General features: G+C 43.5%; 1 protein-coding gene across 3 annotated transcripts in view; it reads left to right on the top strand.

Annotated features, from left to right (window-relative positions):
• MAN1C1 (mannosidase alpha class 1C member 1) overlaps positions 1-20587 on the top strand; it is a 67727-nt gene that overhangs the window by 17325 nt on the left and 29815 nt on the right. For all 3 annotated transcript variants that reach the window (XM_075721776.1, XM_075721778.1, XM_075721777.1), the window contains exon 2: positions 5047-5143. In XM_075721776.1, the coding sequence (XP_075577891.1) occupies positions 5047-5143 (97 nt within the window). The remainder of the gene's footprint in view (positions 1-5046; positions 5144-20587) is intronic.

Here is a 20587-nt window from a genome sequence, read left to right as displayed (position 1 = left end):
CTGTCTGGTAATTTGAGGTGGGAAAAACCAAGTAAGAAATACAGTAGGGGAAGAAATATTTAAAATTACACCCACCGCCACCTTTTCTGTTGTTGTTGTTTTTGTCTGGGGTTTTTTTTTTTTTTTTTGAAAACCCAAACTAGGAATTTCTTAGATAGCTTAATAGTTAAATATTTGAAGGGGAGTTGAAGAAGGGAGGCTAAAGAGTCACAAAAGTGGTTATCTCATGAAGATAATGGCTTTGTGTAATGTTCCTTGGAAGTTCTTGAAAGGGGCTGATTGGTTGGTATATTTAGATTTCATCTTTTAAGCATTTACTAATTATCCCAGCCTAGATGGATAAAACTAATCAAATAGCTGTTTGGGAATGCTCTGCATTTTGAAATCTTCCCTGGTAACAAAAGGAGGGCAAGTGGTAGTGGGGGGGATTTTTTTTTTTTCTTTTTTTCTCTCATCTCTCTGCTTTTTGCAACTGCCTAAACCCAGGGATTTTCAGTGGTTTAGTTATTACATATATTAAAGGACATCAGGTTTGCATATCTCTTCAGAGTGAAAACGCTTCCTCAGTCAAGTTTTCCTGAGCCCTGTTTCTTCATTAGCTGGATCACAGAACTCGCTAAATGCCTTTTTGTTCCGAATTCTTCCCGACTGCCTTTCCACTGGAGTCTGATTTTTCCATGACCTCAGGTTCCCTGAAAATCAGTAAAGTGGTGGCACTCTGAAAATCAAGACTGTGGTCCCCATGGGCAGAAATTGCAAACCCCAGCTGTTCGATATCTCCCATGTAACAGCCTGGGCGGCATCATAAAGGCGCTGTGCACCGAGGAGCAGTGGTGCTCTCCTGTAGTGTGCACGGAGAGGGAGTGGTATCAACTTTGTTGATGCTTTTATTTACTGAGTCTGGAGTGATGATTTTTTGTTGTGTTATTTGGCATATTTGATCTCAGAAAATGTAAGAATTCTTGCCGAGTTAAGGCATGTCAAGAGCAAACAGAAAGGAGAGAATGGGCAAAGCTGTGGTAGCCGTCTAGGTGCTCTTGTGTGCTTGTTAGGCTTAGCAGATGGAGATGTTTGGGGTATCAGTGAAAACATTAAATACTTGTATGATTTCCTGCTGCGGCATTTGGAGGGACACTTAGTGTTTGGCCCAGTATTTTAAAGGAGAGTATTTATAAAGCTGACTTCTAAATAAAAATACTTCCACACATTAAGTAAAAAAAAAAAAAAAAAAATGCACTGAAAGCAATTTTAACCCAGCCTTGTTCCGCAGTGTTTTTGTGCGATCTAAATACTGCAGTGTTGTGAGTCTGCAAAGTTGTAGGCAAAGACCCCGAACCAGCAAACAGCTCGGTGCAAGACTTTGCACTCAGTGCCTGGCTCTGCATGGCTGCAGCTGCTGCCCATGTGAAATACACGGGAGCTTGAGAGAAAGATCTTTTTTGGGTTTGGATGGAGCAAAGCACAAGAAAAGGTAATGGCCTAAATGGTGAAAGGGATGGTGCAGGTTTTCAGAATTCAGTTTGGTTACTTGTAGTTCATTTGAATATATAATCGTCTAGCTGGGGAGCTGAAACTCTTGAAAGTAAAAAAGTGACTTACAGATTATAAAGAAGAAGGAGCAATTTGACAAACTTGATTATAAATTTGGAAGTCTCTGCTATGAATCAGCTGAAAGCCAGGGTGATTAGAATTTCATGGCCAAATAGATAATTGTCTGTTAGATGGCAGATGGCACCCCGGTAAGAACAAAATCTAAAATTACGGATCTATTTCCATAATTTTTGTGGTTCTGGTGCCATTTCTCAAATCTAAAATGGCATAATGTTAATGCTGACATACTGTGATCTGTCATGACTAGAATGGCATAAAATATTCACTTCTAACCTTGAAGTCTCATCAGAAAGCGCACTTAAACACCTCGCTATGCGAATTTCCATTTTCCACCTCTCAGCTCCATCCACTTCTGTTTTGACCCAGTGTTTGGAACCTCTGTCAGAGAAAGCTCCTGAAAGCTCCGTCTCAGTCCTCCGTACAGTATATAAATGTGGAGTCCCCACTTTTAGAAACTTGATGAATCTCTTTAGTGGTTTGGAAGTTGTACTGCTAAATTTGGATTGGAAAGACAGCTGCAGAAAGCCAGAATGGGCAGAATGGCACAGATGCTTTTGGCTTTTAAAACTTTCCCAGTTGCTGCTTTTGGACCCATCGTTAGAGAGAGGAAAGCTTGATCTTGGGAAATGAAAGGGTACCACATTATGCATCTTGCCCTCCAAATATAAAGGGTTTAAAAGCAGTGAGCAAAATTTCATTCTCATAAAGGCAAACTGACAACCCTTTAGTATGACGAGGCAGCACATCCAATCTCATCCATCCTCTCTCTGCTTGATTATCAGCTCAGGACAGAAGAGAGAAGGAGAATTTAAGACACTGCAGCCAGCGCAGCCCAAGAAATCATTTTGTAGTGGAACTTTTTGCAACACTGTGACAAATGCAGCTGAAATGGTTGAATAGGCAAATTAAGAATAAACGTATTTATTCAAATAGCACTTGGGAGTCCTGTGTGAAGTGAGTCGCTTTGGGGTGTCTGTCAGCAGGCCTCATGCAGTCCCTCCTCGTGTGAGAAGACAGAAGGGGAGGAGGAGATTTCCCTTGTAGGATATAAGCGGCCGCTGAAGGGAAACCCGGGGTACGTTTCTTGCCTGTGGTGGAGCTGTCGGCGAACTCTGGATCCCAGGGAGCCATCTGCGCCAGTGTGGCAGAGATGCCTACGTTTCTCGCATGCTTTGAAGAAGACATTTCGGACCTTCTGGAATGGAGGGGTTAAAAAAGTTGAGGGAAGGAAATAACTTTAAATTTCATACTCGGCTTAAAGTGAGGCTGATTCAGAATTACAACGTTAGGAGTTCCGTGCAACAAAATAGAGTCATTTCCACATCCTCTCCATGTCCAGGCTCTCTATGTGCCAGAAGGGTGGGTCCCCCTTCCTCAGCTCTGATTTAGAAGAGGAATGAACCAAATAGATTGCCTAGCTGTTTCCTTTCTGGTGCACAAGCCCTATCTCTCACTGTGGGAAAGCTGTCTTTATGGAAACACCGTCTTTCCTGCAGTAAACTTCAGGACCAAGCTCTGAGACACAAACGCATTTGCTCGGTACCATCAGAGAGAGTCCAGAGTTCCTCAAAGATTTGCCCTGTTACGTTAATGAAGAATGAGAACTTCCCATTTAGAATAATGCTCCCACTGAAAAAAAAACCCAGAGACCTAGCAAAAATAAAATGAACACCCTGAGTCATATGGTTGAGGCATGTTCAAATGAATTTTGCGGAGGGTTTCTTCCCCTCCGTCCCCTCCCGGTCATTATTTAGTTTCCTCGGAGCAGAGCGCTCCAGTGACTAATTTATCCCACACTGAGTTTTTAAAACCCAAGTTGACTTTGTTTGTTTGTCCAGCATTCCTTCCCCTGGTGGTGTTGGAGTCTGAATGTTATCAATCAGTTCAGCAAATGTTTATCCTTGTCCATATGAGCAGCTCTGTGAAACTTTACTTTGGAAGCTTGATGTTTAAAAAGTAGAGGGGGTGGAAATCTGGTGATGTGGCTTTTTGTGTGTGTGTGCTAATTAAGGAGGATACTGCCAGAGGCTTGCAATGTTGGTTTTGTGAAACACACAGCTGGAGGGAAGGACAAAAGTTAGAACTGAAACGACAGTAGGGATTTCATGCCAAAGTAACCTGCATATTCTGATCCTGAAATAGAGCAGTAAATGCTGTTGCAGGCACTAGACAGGGGCACTCTGTGGAGGAATGATTTGTTTTAAACTGTCATTTTCTCTCAAATGTCTTGTTTGAGTGAAGCATTTTAGAGGACTCTTATCTTTGTCGAGCGGCGGTGGAGAATATTGTCGATTCTCTGAAGCCGCCTTCTTCCCCTTTGTTATCTGACTTTTTTCCAAGGATTGAATCAAAGTTTGTACAGGTCACTGCGATGCTGGGTCTGAAACTGCTCAGAGTCAGGCTGTGTGGATTATAAAAGGCAGCTTTATTTAAGGCACTCCTTAGAAGCTGACAAGTCCTAGTCTCTCCTAGCTGCAGAGAGGATACTTGTAGGTTTAATTTTTCCTACCAGCTGGAGCCAAAGGGGTAGGAGGACAGAAAAAGCTGTGCTGGGGTGTGTGTGTGTTGGAACTTGCACAAACCCGCTGCCTTGCAGGCCTCAGGGAGAGGTTAATGTGCTGCGCCTGGGCAGGACAGTTCAAATGTCCCAACAGGAATTGTTTGAGTTGGAAGGGGTTTCTCAGAAATCACCCAGCCCATCTGCAGGACTCTCTTAAGAAAGCACTTTGAGTTTTGATAGGAAGATATCAAAATGTCACGGATCTCCCCTTTCTCCTTTATGAAGGTATTCTGTTAATAAATAGGAAGAAAAATTCTCTGCAGTCCTTAAACAAAGAACAATTTCTTCCTTTGCTCACCACAGTGTTAAGTGCATTGTGTACCTCAGCGGTGCTGCTTTGCCTAAGTTTGGTGTGTAAGCGCTGCAAGGTGGGCAGATGGTGGGTGGTTTAGCAGTTTGATCAAGTTTCATTACTGCTATCGTAAAGAAATGCAAAAACTGGGAAGGTAACATCCCTATACTTAGGGATATATCAGCTTTGGCCTTACATTTTTAGCCCATTTTAATTACCATTCTGAAATACTGATACTCCTCGAAAAAGGTGAGGAATTCAGAGATGGAGGCATCTTTCTAAAATTCCCACTTGGTTTGCGCAGCCCAGGGGAAAAGTGGACTCTCAGTGTGTTGGATACTGTGGTGCTTCTGAAATGCGCCAACCCTGTGTTCTGCACCAGGCGTGATAAGTTTGACACTTTAGCAAACTGCTGAATGCAGCCCCATTCATAAGTGTTCAGTGCAAATTAAGATTTTCTAATTAATGGACCATTGTTTTCTGGGTTTACCAGTGGATGGGAAACTCCCATTTGTTCCCAGAGCTGAAGTTCAGAAAACTTTCAGTTCTGTTAAGCGCTTTCATTGAATTTTTATTTTTACAGATGATGAAATTCGCTTGGGATAACTACAAACAGTACGCACTTGGGAAAAATGAACTGCGACCGCTGACTAAGAACGGCCACATCGGTAACATGTTTGGTGAGTCTGAATCAATTTTAGTGCAATTTTGTTGCATTTTTTAAAGGTCACATGTCCATGTCAGTTCCTTTTTCTGCAATGCAATGAGGTATCTGAGAGAGCTTTGATCTCTTTCCTCTTTCCATTTTTATGAAGTGAGACTTTCAACACATCTCCTAAAGGTTACCTGCTCATATTCCATTGCTGGGAATCTCATTCCTACAGGCATTTCTCAATGCCCAGCCTGTATCACCTCTGTGTACAGATCTAGCACCAAACGTGTCTGAGAACAGTGCTAAAACCAACCAGTGTCTTTATTAAAACATGAAATCAGTCCCAACCTGACAATACTGCTGTTTGTCTAAGCTTGTGGGCATCAGGACCTGACCAAACTGAGCATTTTCTCTCTCATTTCTCCACTGTTGAGCAAGATGTGAAATCCATGAAATATTGAATGACTGAATCAATATTAAAGGCTTTTTATACTATGTGCTTACTGGCTTGTATAATTTTACTTTTTAGCAGATTACTTTTTTTTTTATGTGAGCCACTTGCATAATTTCAGTGCTATTCCCCTGCTTGTTCTGGTGGGATACTTGTTGACTTTCTGGGATATAGATTGTCTTTTTCCTCATTTGCACTCAAAACATTTCCCTGCTCTGCTCACTCTGCCATGGCTTGGCCTTGCCTGCACAGGTTGTGCCATGGTGAGAAGGTGCAGAAGATGAAGGCCAGCAGAATCTCCTTTAGCAGCCCTTTCCCACCCCTCCTTGGGGAAGACTTGCTGTACAGAGGTGTCTCAGCTTCTTTCCACAGGACTCTGTTTTGCAGATATTATCTCTGGATTATCAAGAGTCCCTTGCCCAGATTAGGTTGGAACAGAGTTCTTTAGTGGGCAAATTATCTGTGAGCTTTATTTCCTCGGGGCAAAGGACTAATACAGTATGAAGAAATGCTTTGCACTCTCTAGGAGTCCCAGTCCTTCTCTACCTCGGGTACGTGACATGGGTGTGATCTTTCAGAGGGCAGATGTGGAGATGTACTGCTTTGTGTGGAGAGGTCTACGCAGGCCTCATTAGCTTTGGGGAGCTGTGAGATGTGTGTGGAAATGAGGGTTTGAAGGTGGAAATAGCATCATGTATCTTCTGGGATGGCCAAAACCTTGAAGAGCAGCAGCCCTGTTTGGCCTCTGGACTGCAAGGGCAGATGGCCCTGATGGAGGTGGCAGAGGAAGGGCTGGCTTTTAGTTTAGCCACAGCACAGGAAGAAACCTTGGTGTTCCGCTTGTGGTAGCACCATCAAGTCATTTTATTACCCCAGATGAGGCACTTGTCTCTTTTTAGTTCCTGCAGAAGTACCAGGAGAGTTAACTCACATCTGGTTGTGCTATACTGTAAGTTGCATGGAAGCTGCATTAGCGATTGCTGGGGTATCTGGAGGAAGCAGTTTTGGAAGTGTGCCTTGTAGTAACACAGGCTGTGTATGACCAGCCACTGCTCTTGCCCAGTCTCATTTTGTCAGGAGCAGGGCTTTGGGTTTGTTCGTCCTCTGCCTTCCTCTTTCAATGCCCCAAGAATACCCAGGCTTCTTACTTGAGAATTTGCATTAACTTCAGCACTAAGTTAAGCATTTTGCAACTTTTCCATTCTGGCAAGCTTGTCAAAATTCCTTAAGGAGCGTGCCTGTAGACAGACAAAAATATTGAAAGCTTTTAAATGCATTTATCATGCTAAAACAATTGGCAGTACTTGTGCTTGTTTGTAGCATGCCTGTGAGCACTCTCAAGGAAAATGCTTTGGAGCACAAGGATTTGCAGACAATTGCAGAAAAGCTACATGCTACATTTCAGCCTCTTAATAGGCTTTTCCTCCTTTTAACTGTGGCTCGTAAAGAACAGAAGCATTAGGCAATCCGTTGCTGCAGCCCTCTATCCCTCTTGTCTTCAGAGGCTTTTAGAAATTAGGACAGGGCACTGTTTGCCCTCTTCATGGTTGCCCATTCCCCCTCCTGTCACATCATGCATCTTTTTATTCCAAACTACAGGTGTAATGGAGGCAAATCGGGTGCTCTCCAGGCTGGAGGTGTCAATATTAAACTGAGGTTTCTCTGCAGCTGCTTCCACGTGGGAGGGAAGGAACCTCTTTTGGTCTATTTTGAAGTGTGTTTGTGTGCATGAGAAGCAGTCAAGTTCTTGAAGGGTGATACATTTTCCTGTTGTGGATGTGATGCTCACTTGTAGCCTAGCCTTCAGTTTAGCAGCCTCACCCTGGGGGAAGCGGAGGAGCTGCTCTTTATCAAATATTCTCTCTAATCAAAGTAGAAATACAAAATAAACATTTACCTTCCGCTCCTACATAGCATTCTGCTTCTCTTAACAGCCATGAGCTAGCATGCATCCCCAACATCTGCCCCCATGGCAGAAAAATCACAGGCAGAAAAACTCTTGTATCTCCACCCTAGCTCATCTCCTTTCTCATCTGCCGTGGAAGGTGGCAGCTCGCATCTGGGAGAGTGTCTGTACGGTTTCCATACTTCTGCCTACCCAGAGATCAGACTTGCCCGCTACCCAAGGAAGTGCAAGGCTGCTACACACGCTGGAAGGCAGCGTACTCACTTGGACTTCGATCTCGTGACTTGGTGTTACGTTCCTGCTTGTGACTGATGCTCTCCAGATCCTATTCCTAGGGCATCGATTTCATTGAGATTCTCCCATGTTCTAGATGTAGTTTGTTTGTACAGAAGTCTTCTGATTGCTGTCATTTACAATCATTTCAACTTGGAAGTCCTTTCCTTAAGCCCACTAGCTGTGTTTTTTTCATAGGCATTATTTATTCATCTGTGATGCTTGTGATAAGTTGTGCCACGCTAAACATCCCATCCCATGCTCTCCAGTGGGGTAAACATGTTTTAGACTTGCAGCCATTTCAGAATTGTGATGATTTCCCTGGAAATTATGTCATGGAAGTGGGCAAAGCACACTACTAGGGCGGAAGGATGAATTCTCTTAGAATAAAACCTGCACCACAAGGTTCTACTGTGAATGACTGCACAACTGCGGGGTTTTCAGAATGATCTGCAAAATTTCTCTCCACACTTAAGCTAAGTCAAGACCTGCAGCGTATCTGGCCACTGTTAGAATCAGGCCCCAAATATGCTTGTTTAGAACTATTTAAGAAAAATGGCACAGCTGGGCTTGTGGCTAAGGGTGAAGGCTAGAGATCCACAGGTATGTATTCTGTTCCCAGTGCTCATCTAGTTATTTTAACCCTTCTTAGCCCAGCATCTCCGCATTCCTGTCTTCGATGTTGTGAGCGTTAAATTAATTGATGTTTGCAAAGCATGTTGAATTCCTTGGAGTGAGGCTGCTGGAGAGGGCAACCGTATTATGTAGCGCAGCACTTGAAATGCACCTGTCACTGATATCCAAGCATTAGATAGCTGAATTATTATTCTGCCCGCTCCCTGGGTCTGTCATAGCCACTTATTTTTCTGACAAAATGTTTTTAAAATCCTGTTAGCCTTACAGAGTTTCTCTAGCTATGGGAGAGTGAGCTGGCATCTATTTCTGCTCATGCATCAGCTGAATTGTCAGTTACATTTTGATTGCACAGTCTTTTAACAATGATAAGGTAAGAAGCCTGATTTTCAGATATCTCTTGAAGTGTGCAGTGCTGGCAGCAGAAGAATCCTTCTTTGACTTATAACCTGAGCCAATTTGCTTTGAAATCAGTGACAGCAAGTAAATACGGAACCTTGCTGTGGTGTTAGACAGTCATTTTTCACCACCTAACTGCACATTAGTGTATTAATTTTAGTATAAAAATAGCAATCCTTAACTAGGTTCCCCCCCTTTTTTCCTCTCTCTCTCCACTTGAAATCACGCCTAAAATTATGAATTGCCTTGTCACAGCCATCGCTCCGCTCAGCATATGCTGAATTTGTGCATCATTGCGAGGCTCTGTAGTTTTATCTGATGTGAATCCATGTGACAACTGTCACATCTAGGATACAGCCAGGTCACCAGAACTGGATGGCAAAGATCTGACAGCAGCTGGATCTGAAAGATATAAGGCGTTTAGAGTTCGTCCTCGTGTAGGGCCCTCCATGTTGTTCCACGTTTGATTGTTTGGTGACAGAGTACACAGGGCTATCTGCACAGGCTGGGTAACAGTTCTTGGAAAATCAGTGGCTGCTTAGGCTGAGTTTGTGTACTCAGCTCAGACTTTGGCCTGAACTGTCCTGACAGTTTGTTTTGAAGACAGGAGGTCATTGGTCTTGGTTGCCTGGAAATAGTGCTATTTTGGCTCTCTAGGACAAGCAAGGCCTTGAAGTGGCTGGGGAAGAAAAGTAGTGGCCACATGAATAAGTACATAGAGGCCTCTAGAAAGTACCGAGTTGATTGTCCTGAGAGTCAGAAACTTTCTTTTTTTTCTCCCTGGCAAATGCAGTGCTCTCCTACTGGACTTTCTCACTGCACTGTGACCTGCCCGGTCTCTGATCTGGATGGAGATTCAAGTAACATCTCTTCACTGGACTTAGACCATCAAGCTCCTTTCACAGGAACGTTTGACAGCAGCTGGAGTGCTCTCTGACCGCCACCTCAGGTGCTGGGCCCCCTTGGACACAAAAGGCTTCACGTCCCAGAGTTAGTCCCTTCAACCATCCAGTCTTGCCTGTTGAGCCAAACATTTTCCAAATAGCTGCTTCCTTCATCACTGATTTAGCTAGGAAACCATGAAGCAGGCAGGAAATGTGCCACCTCAATTAGAAGCAACAGGAGTTGGTGTATGAATGAATATTTAACATGGGAAAGGTAGTTGGATGAAAATATTCATTTAACAACATTCTAACCACCAGAAGAGAAATGGTAACCTCCAGTTGTGCAATCACTTGGTGCAGCTTTTCTGTTCTGCCTATGAGTCTCTTTCCCTGTGATCACAAAATTACAAAACCCTGGAGTGTCCTTTTATGTGATTAAAATAATGATAATAATAATAATTGCTCTCTGAATTTGTACGCTGGATTATTCCTGCTGCCTATTGCGCATGACGTTACACGGTTGGCTCCATGGGCTCTTTAAAGAGAAAAATATATTGTAATGAAGATGTTGCTGGAACACTGTTGTTTCCTGGCATCATAATCTTTTTTTTTTTTTTTTTTTTTTATGTATAATGTTACCCAGTTGAGTATTATTTTTCAGGAAGGGCATTGAGTTGATGTTGGCTTTTCTGTCACTGAAATCTGTAGCAACAAACATATTTCCTGTCAGCAGGAAGCAGTGAATCAGGATATCCTCCAAATATCAAACTCGTTGGAGATGAGTTGCATGATTCATGTTAGAGCTGACGTTTATCCCTGTCACGGGGGTTTTTTCCCCTGCTTTCCACCTGCCGAAGATCACTCCTTCCAGACACCAAGGTTATCATTAATACTGTAGGAGATCCGTTCCCGCTCTGCTCTCACCTTGGGTCATGCTGAGAATGGTGGCTTCCTTCAAATGTGCTGTTTCAAGCATTAGCTCAAACATCAGGGCTCCACTGAACCCTAAACCTCGCACAGAGAGATTTAAGCTTATTACAGTGGCTCAGCTGACAAGTAGTAACATGTCAGCTTGAAATACTCATTTAAAAAGTTTAAACAGAAAAAAATGTTAATGTCACATACAGTGGCCTAGGCCCTTCTTCAAACACCTTTGCTATCTATCAAAGCCCTTCTTCTGGGGCTGAGCTAGACCTGGTCAGCTCTGTCGTGGTAGCAGTTCCTGAAAAAAAACTGATTTGAACCAAATAGATTCATCTCCCCTCAGCTGAGATGCACATCTTAGAAAACAAAAATCAAATTCAGAAAATGCAGTGGAGAACAGCCTTGGCCTAAGATGCAAAGCACAGATGGATGTTGCAGCATCTCTCTGTGTTCAGCCCTTTAGGTATGAGGACAGCTGTGAAGATTGGACAGCAAGAGTTTGGACCGGGCCTGTCTTTAGCAGGAAACCGGGCAAACTTCACATTATCTCAGTGTAAAACCATTAATCATCCCAGGCATCCTCATGAGTTTCATGAACTTTCCATTGACCCTGAACAGAGTTTTGAGTTTAATGAGGCCTAAAAGTAGGAGGGTGTTTTGGGATTTGTCAGAACTGCTTTGCACAGCAAAATGGAGGAGAAGGAAACAAAAAAAATTAGAAAAACAGCCATTAAAGTAGCAAATGAAAGCAGCAGAAGAAGGAAAATCATGTTGAGATGTTGTGACTAGAGAGTGTTCTTTGGGACCTCTTTTCAAGATGCTGAGGAGTAGAACATACACCGGTGTGGAGGAAGCAAGCCACACATGAGCAGCCCCGTTACCATGTAGACAGGGGAACAATCCAGGCTGTAACTATTTTTTTTTTTTTCCCCTTTTTTTCAGACTCTGGGGGCTGTATTCAAAATACAGTGAGCTTGTCTTTAAGCTTTTTTTTTTTTTTTTTTTTTAATCACCCCGTTATGGATGTTGTTTGTGCCTCATTCCGGACACTAATTATGTGGAAATAATTGTCTAATCTTCAGAGATATTGAGCGTGTGATTAAAGGGCAGCCAACTGAGAGTGGGTGTAGTTGGACTGCTCACCGATTCTTCTCTGGATTACGGAGGAGTTGGTGGCAACTCCACAGCGAAAGCTGAGTTGGAGGTTTGGTGCTTCCAACTGGCTCGAACTAACATCCAGCATCCACTCCAAGGATCTTAATGGCACCCCTCTGTGTTGACTTGATAATAACACAGAGTATGCAGAGTTGAGTACCAGACCTGAAGCTGCTGACTACACAGATGCCTCTGCTTTGGGCAGAATATATCCTTCAGAAATGCTGCGGGCCGTTTGTCTTCTAGCCACCATTTGCAATCAGATGCTTTACGTAATTTCTGCTGCAGACGCAAACCCACCTGCTGACACGTGCTACCAGAAACTACGTAAAAAAGCAGAGCAAGCTGAGAATATTTAAAAGATGTACTTTTAGCCATGCCTTTTTATGTTGGAAATATCTTGAGATTTCTTATCTTTATCCGTCTGTATTTAGCTTTTCCTTGTTTATTCAGAGGAGATGGGTAGCAAAACCCCCACTTATCTTCTTTGTTTATAATTCACTCCTTTTCCACTCTTGAAGCTTCTGAAGAGATTAGGCAGGTTCAGAACTGGCTTTGCTGCGTTAGATTTCACATTTAAAACTTAACTGCTTTATCGTACCTTTTTTTGTGCTACTGCTGAAGTTTCTTGCCACCTCCATTATGTATCTCATTGGATATTCATCTGGATTTAGTGTTAGATTTTGACATTTTTCTATTCGCCTTCGGGAGATTGCATTTCAAATGGCTCCTGCTACAGAATTTCCTTTTCTACAATTTCTCCAGGTACTTGTTTCCAATTTTTTTTTTTTTTTCATCTGTGCTGCCTTTTGGGACGAGAGAAGTCTCTTATCTCACTTAATCAGTAGGTTTAACGTCATCCCATCGAACGTCAACTTTCAGGTTTGTCACTGGTTTCAAGGTTGGATCTATGTGTTCAGAATATTGTGGTAGGCATTTGTCATTTGAAGACCTTTATGCTTTTAAAATACTCTCTTTCAGCCTCTCAGGATTGTTCCTGTCTCCAGAGAGAATTTTTTGGAGGTTCAAGAAAATCCCTTAGCCTTTGCTTGAGGCATCAGTGTGAAAAACGGGGAGGATTTTTTTGGACTTACTAAAATTGTTCATCCTTCTTCTGATGTTTTATTCTCAGAAAATCTACTGCACCCTAACACACTTTATATGCAGCTCCCATAAGAAAAAAGGAGAAAAAACTCAATGCAGGAAAGTGAGGGTGTTTCAAGAGAAAGTTCTAAAGCAGAGGTTATTTCCATACCAATTTCAATATACCCATAATATCCTTACTCTGATACAAACATGCAATTAAGAACACCTAAGTTACGCCTATTTCTCGCCACAGTGCTTTTATCTGAATACATGATTACATAGGGATATAATTTCTTCACAAAGCAGGAGGATGGGAAAGCACAAATTATGTGAATACTAAAGTGTAGCGTGGTCCAAGATCACAGCATTCCCGGTGATGGTCTTCGCAGCAGCCTTGATTTGTCTGTCTTGCATCTTAATTTCCAATCTCAAATCTGTGCTGTGTTCTGCAAGCAAGAGCAGATAATTCAGGAATGGAGAAGCTGAGGATCAAATTTTTCCCGTACATGAGAGCAGAGAGCTTACTTTGACTTCATCGAGGCCTTCTTCAGGCATCTGGAAGTGGAAGTCGCCTTCAGGCATTAAGATTAACACCTTTTGACTAGGCTAGAACATTCCTTCTCTCTTGGCAGGCTGCATCCTGGTTGCTGTGGGAACCGGCATTTTTAATTTCCTGACTTCTGTGTACATCCAAAATTGTAACTGTGATGTACTCTGTCACTGAGGTAGCTTTGGGGGTTTGCAGGGAATAGAGTCATCAGAAAGCGTTTTATGTAGCACTTCCTTCCTTCAGAATCACTTTGGTGCATCTCCAAGGGGCATCTTCATGAGGTTTTTTGGAGACCTGCAATTCTCATTCATCTTAGTGAGTAATCACAGAATAAAAAAGGAACAGTGAGAGGTCATTTAGTCCCTCCCTTCTTAAGCCGTCCCTAAGCTACCCCACATTGGAAAGTCACCGCAGGCATTCTGCTTCAGTGCTTTACAGTTTTAAAGCTTGTACTGGTGTCTGACCTTGCTCTCCCATGGAAAGTTAAGCTGTGACTTCTTGGCCTCTCCCCGTGGATGTGGAGAATGGTTTACCATCTTATTCTTTGCAGCATCTCTCTGCGTCTTTGCGAAATGTTGCCAAGTTCCCTTCGATCTTCTCCCCTCAAGGCTGAGCAACCCCAGACCTTTCCAGCTTTAATTGCAGGTCGCATTCTGTGGCCTTCTCCTCAGTGCTGTTGCTCCCCTCTGGAGTCCCCAGATGAGCCAAACGTTTCTTGAGGCGGACTCTGTGTCCTGGCTGAGGCTTTGCCAGCGTGGAGTGGAGTGCAAGAGCCCTTTTGTGTCTTGCATGTGACACGCTATTTACCCGTCCGGGGGGGGGGGAGGTTGCTCCTTTTTGCAACATTACAACGTTGTTGATTTCAGCTGAGTTTGTAATCTGCTGTAGCCTTGGTATCATTTTATGCAGAGTGCTGTCTAGCCATTTATTCCTTATGCTTCGTGGTTCGTTGTTCTTCCCTCAGGGTGAAATACGTTGTGTGTCCTTATTGAATCGCATCCTGGTTATTTCAGACTATTTTCCCAATTTGCTAAGATTATTTTGATATCTAATCCTGTCAAGCAACATACTGGAGAGCATTTGGAGTCTTTCAGCCAGGGTCTTGTTGGTGTGACTTTAACAGTATAGGAGAGAAAAGGAAGAATATGGACAGCTGGTTCCAAGTGATGGAGTTACCATGGCTTAATGTGTTCCTGCTCATCAGCTGAGACATGGTAATGGACCATTTGCATTCTCCTGACCCACTGCATTCACAAATAAAATCTATTTAGATTCCTTCATCGTTGATTATTGGGGACCTTAGCTCAGCTTGTGAGCAGTAACTTGAGTGCTTAGCAGTATCTGGACTGACAGCAGGTGTCCAGGCCCAGCACCTCCCATTCCGTTGCATACCGAACAGCATAATTAATCCTATTAGCTTTATTTTGAGGCAAAGGGCAGTTTCATTCCTGCATCTCTGAATTCTGCTCTCACACCTGGGCTTGTGTTAAGGACCAGATCATTTCTGTGAACACGCTATGGGAGGTGATGTTTGCTTGTCTGGACTGTAGATAAAACCACGTCAGGGATGAGCAGTTTTATAACCCAAACTAGAATGCACTGTCTGTTCTGCAAAGCCCCTCCAGAGCGTATCTTTTCTGCTGAGGGAAAAATGCCGTCTAGAGTTACAAGCTGCATCTCTCTCCTGTGCTGTCATAACACATCTGGCACAGCCGCTTTTTGGGAAGTGTGTTTGGAAGACAGAAGGGCACCTTCTTCCTGATTATTATAATGAAGTGTCTCTCCTTTGAATTCTAAGATGAATTAGCAGTCTGTGCTCATTAATGGCTACCTATATCTCTCGGAGTCCATGGATAATAGTTGCAGGTTAGGACGCATGTGTTTGTTTTAATAGGCCTGTTGGGACCCCTCACGTTAAATGATGCAAGTCCTCGAGTTAGTGTGTGAAGAAGCAATAAATAGTGTATAATCAGATTACCTTTAACTAGTCTAAAATTAATTTCAAACATCCAGAAGAGGAGAGACAGCAGTATTTTGCCCCACCAATATTACTGCTGTTGTCTTCTGCTTAACCTTCTTGAACCGTTCCTCCCAGAATTACTCCTTGCTTGTCAAATTACCTATCTTTGCCAGAAGTAATCACCTCTGCTTCACTGACATCTGAGCCTTGTTGCCCAAACAAAGGAGAAAACCTCTTTCCCGAAGGAGCATTTGAACGATTATTGCTTTCAATTTTCCGCTGAGCTCTCCATAGCCAACATAGTCTGCCTGCAATAGAATCTGTATGTCATGGGAAACGGATTGGATACACGGGGAGAGTGGATTTGCAGTATCTCTCCTGTATCGAGGATTGTGTTCCTGAGGCTCAGTCAGACATCTTCTTCCTCTGTGACACTTTCGAATAGAAACAGTTTGATGTGAGCTCCAGGAGGTTTGGAGTCATGCAGTGATGGGACAGTGCCTGTTGTTGGAGGATCGCTAAGTGATGAAAGATGGTTGGAGAAACTGGGGAAAAGAGGATTAAACTGGGGAGCTGCTGCCAAGTATTAAATACTTAAGAGTCAGTTGGCAATAGGTGCTTATCATATATCTTCTCTTCCCTTTTGCTGAAGGAAGTAACTATCTGAAGGGCTGTTACTGTGACAAGCAATTCATTTTTATGCTGAATGCCTTTCTTTTTTTTTTTTTCCCAGTGCATAATAAGAATATTGCTAACCTGTTCCCACCAGCCTGATCTCCTCCAGACACGGTCTACTTTGCCACATCCCTAAATGAGCATGAGCTCTCTTTTTCTCTCTCTCACCTATCACTTGTTCAGGGGAGAGCTGCCACTGCTAGTTCAGTTTGAATGATAGACTTAATTCTTCAGGGGAAATTGATATTTGAAAAACATGAGTGGTTTGTAATCCAAAAAAGCTATTTCTTCCCCAGCTGGAACACATTTTGTATTAAATTTGATCATAGCAACCTAAAAGCCAACATTTCAAGATGCTTCTCTGTGATGCCAGATTTACCTAGAAACTGTGCAGCGCATATGCTAACACCCATTGTGTAGTGCAGGTGGAACTGTGATTCATTAGCACTCCCCGTGAACTTGGAAGATCGCTCCTGCTGACAACGAAAACCAGACCGAGCTATCTTGTGGGCCAGATGTTTGGGTGATCTCCGTAATGCCAGTCTTCAAAATTCCTTGCTTTTAGGTGGGAGGTGGGTCATACTTGTTTGGCAAATGGCTCTTTCAAGGTGGTGTTACATTTTAGTCTCTTTGCATGGACTGATGTACCATGGGCTCTGCTTCTTCCAAGCCGTGTGCTCCGGGATTAGTTGTTCTCCTGTTTCTAAGCATCTTTTCAGGGAACGATCAGCACTTTGTCCTTTCCTTAACTGGGGCAAGTGTGACGTTACCCACCCTACAATATATAGCACTAGGTTTTGAGCTGATTTAGGTATGAAGCTTATAGAGCAGCAGTAACCTTGGCATCAACTTGAGTGATGCCCTACATCTAGTAAAATGCATGGGTTTCTGATGGATCTGCTAAGTGTTTCTTCCAGAACTGCAAGAAAATTAGCATCTCCAGGATCAGATAATTGATAGCTGGCGCTGTAGGTTGGTAGCCAGTTGGTTGCCTGCGAAGCAGGGTCATCACTCTGTCAGCTACCAGAGCCTAAATCTATCAGGAATCATGAAGAGATCAGGCGTGGCACATCAACAGAAACTGAAATTAAGGGTGGTTTGTGTCTTGGGGTGATGGAGGCTGGTTAGTTGGGATCTTTGAGGGCTTGGCACAGTCCCCCTCCGTGTCTGTTGCCCCTGTCGAAGTGCTGACCTGCTGCAGGGCAGGACACGTGCCAGGGAGAGGCAGAATCTGGAGGCAACCAGAACTGGTGCGGTTAGTGAGCTGGGAGCCACGGCAGTGCCCAGCGTGTTGCCCCAAGACTCTATCGATGGCTGCTCACTGCTGAGCTTGGCAGGGGAGGAGAGGACAGAGCTGCCCATGGCGCGTTGCTCCGTAGAGCTGCCTGCGAGCCGCTGGAGGCCAAGGGCTCTGTAAGGTGGGTTCTGCTCTTCCGCGTAGTCACCCCCTGCTCTGTGCATCAGGGGATCGTGCGTGGGGTGGAGAGTATTTGGGGTGTGACCTTTTGACCAATATCTGGAGAGGAGGGGAAGATTTGTAAGAAGAAGACAGGAAAATAACCTTGGATATGAAGTGTTTTCTGATGAAGTCCCTGAAGTGTAGGTGCAGTGGTTTATTTGGAAAGCAAAGAAAAATGAGGTTGTTCAAAAGCTAATGGATTTTTTTTTTTAGTCTGCAGGAGAATGTGCTGATAAGAAAAGAAATAGATCTTTTCTAATTCTTGGACTACTTTTTTGTCCCCTTTATCTCTCTCTACTGCTACCTTGTTGCTCAGATGTAATTTGTTTAGTTTACCTTAAATAAAGGGAATAAAGTTGCTCTGTGTTACAGCTATCAGGTTCACAGACAAAAACCTCAATAAATAAGACACGGTGGCAAGGCTGTAACTCACATCTGGTGGTGTTGGCTTTGCAGGCTTCATCTGCAGTACGTAGGTACCGTTCACGGGCAGCTAAAGGACCGGGCTGTAATGAGACGATTGTGAAGACTTAACCGAGACATTTTCTTTCTTTCTGAAAAGGCCTGTAACCTGTTTGCTAGTTTCATTTGGATTTTCTGTTTAATTAATGTCAGCTGAACAAATAGTACCAGCCCTGTCCTAGAGATCACTAACAACTGGCTTGATCCTACTTGTAATGTGAGCAGATTGTTTTTCTACTTGAGAATATCTTCTGGGACTGGATTGTATCTTCCTCTAGCGATACCTAGTGTAAGGTTTCTGTGCTAGAGCACAGTTATGAAAGGAAAAGTTAAAAAATAAGCTGGTGGGAATGTTTTTGTATGGCCAGCAATGCCATTCCACAGAGAAGATGAACGGCTAGCGCGAGGTGCTTTAGGATGAACAGGGAGAGAAGTGCCAGGTCAGATGATGGTGGATAAACCAGTGTGATCAGCAGAGCTGGTGAGACAGCAGCTGCCTGGGGGACAGGCCAGTACACAGGGGCTGTTTGCTTAGGGTCACAGGGGTAGCGTGTGCCTTGCTCGCTATTGACTCTTGTTTCTTGTCTTGCTGTAACTGGTACGAAGTAGAACAGGCTGAAACTTTGTGCAGCTTGCTGCATCACTTTCCCTGAATGTGGATTTTTAAACCTTTTTATTTCTCTAACCGGCACATTATCTTTATTTAAACTTTTTTTCTTTTTAAACTTGGAGGAAAATGCCTCCTGCTTTTTTGCTGGCAGAAGAAACTAGGGCCCAGAGCAGGCAGGGAGCTCTGGCCTAAACCCAGATCCTATCGCAGCAGTTCCAGACTCCCAACCACTTGTTCTGCCTGACCCAGCGCACTCCGTAGAGAGGACTGGCAAATCTTCGCTGCAAAGCAGATTTTTCAAGAAACTGTTCAGTGATTTTTCACAGTTTACTTTGTTGCCAAGATAATCCTGAGCTGTGTAAAAGTCTCTGTGTAGATTTCCCCCAGAATTCGACAGTGTGCCAGCACCCAGAAGCTGTCTGGTGACGTGGTCTCAGCCAGCTCCCAGGCTTCTCGCACAAATCTCTGGATAACTGTCAAAAGTTCAGTCTGGTCTCCAAGCACTATCAATGAGAAAAAGAACTGAAAAGAACAAGAGAAGCAGCACTCGGAGATGGTTGCTTTTCAAACTCCTGTTTTAACAAGGCACTGATTTTAATCAAAGTCAGTTCAATCCTTTGAAGCCTTCGGTACCAGCGTAACCGGAAGAAGGGATCTCAGTGTTTTCAGTTCTTGTTTTGCCCTGCGTCACCTGCACCCCAAGAGGTGAAGATAAATAACCAGTAACAACTGGAGTCTTTTGTGCCTCAACAGTTAACAAGTTCATCATGTTTCATAGAAACTGCATCCTAATTTTTATTCCAAACAAGATTTCAGCACTAATTTTTGTTTTGACAAATATGATTTGACATAAGAACAGTGGGAGTCAAGACCTTTCGTTTTTGATCTAGGTTTACATTGTGCTGATCTAAATTCCTCCCCCTTTTGCTCTTGCCTTTCAATTGTAAACTTGGTTATTAAAGTTAGCAAAAAGCTATTTGAAACTCTCTGTTCTGTAGCATTTAAACAGTCCTGCTATATGCAAGATTAAGTATGATAGCTTCCTAATGACTTGTGCTGTTCATTTTAATCATTGGCACAATGCATTACTGTACAGATTTTTTAAATGGCTTTGTGGAAAATGAAGGATTCTGTTTCTGTTCACTGAGAAACTTCATAAGGGATTGTTTGCCAAATGGCAGGACCAGGCCCCCTGGGTCTTGGTCTCTGTGACATTAGAGACAATATTCCTTAACCGCTTTGCTTGCTCTAGTGGTTCGGCAGTGCCTGCTGAATAGATGTGTTGGTGAGGTTAGTTTGGGCTTCCATCCATCTCTGTGACAGACAATTCATAACAGCACTGTAATAGCAACAGCAGGGTTACGTGGCTCTCTAAATGCAGGTGATATGGCACAAAGAAGAATTTTATTCGAGCTAAACCCTGACATCAGGGAGATAGTGTTGAAAAGCTGATGAAGATACTTCCATCTCCTGCTGCTTGGGAATCCTTGCACCATTTCCAGCGTTGCAAAGGCAGCGCATCTAGGCACACGCTAAATCCATCATTATTCCTTGCACCTAGATAGCAAAGCTGGGGAGAGTTGAGACAGGGAGACTGCCTCGTTGCATGTGATGTACGTGCCATTTTAGCTTTGCAGCAGGGCAGCCGCCCTTTAGATGACACACCTGCAAGCCATCGTGCTTAGTGGCTCCCCAGACGCAGAGTGGCTGTGGGAGTAAGGCAAAGCCATTGGTAAAAGGCATTTCTCCTTCCTGAGGAAGAGGGCTATTAAAGACCCCACTCTTAGCTACTCATTGCTGAAGCATCACTTTTACAGCTTTTCTAAAGACTCTCAAGGGGCAGACTTGCAGCTGGGAGCCCTTCAAGTCTCATATCTGGCCTGCGATACTCCAAGTTGGCTATTTTGGGAAGAGGGGAGTGAGGGAAGGCGACTCTCTCTGTCCCTCCCATCACAGCTGCTCCACTTTGTCTAGAAAATCGAGCATTTGCTGAGCTATGGAGGCTGAATATGTCCTGGGGTTAGGCCACTTGTTTAGCCATTGGG

The sequence above is a fragment of the Pelecanus crispus genome, chromosome 16, assembly GCF_030463565.1.
Source record: "Pelecanus crispus isolate bPelCri1 chromosome 16, bPelCri1.pri, whole genome shotgun sequence".
NCBI classification, from domain to species: Eukaryota; Metazoa; Chordata; class Aves; order Pelecaniformes; family Pelecanidae; genus Pelecanus; species Pelecanus crispus.
This window is presented reverse-complemented; position numbering and strand designations above follow the sequence as displayed.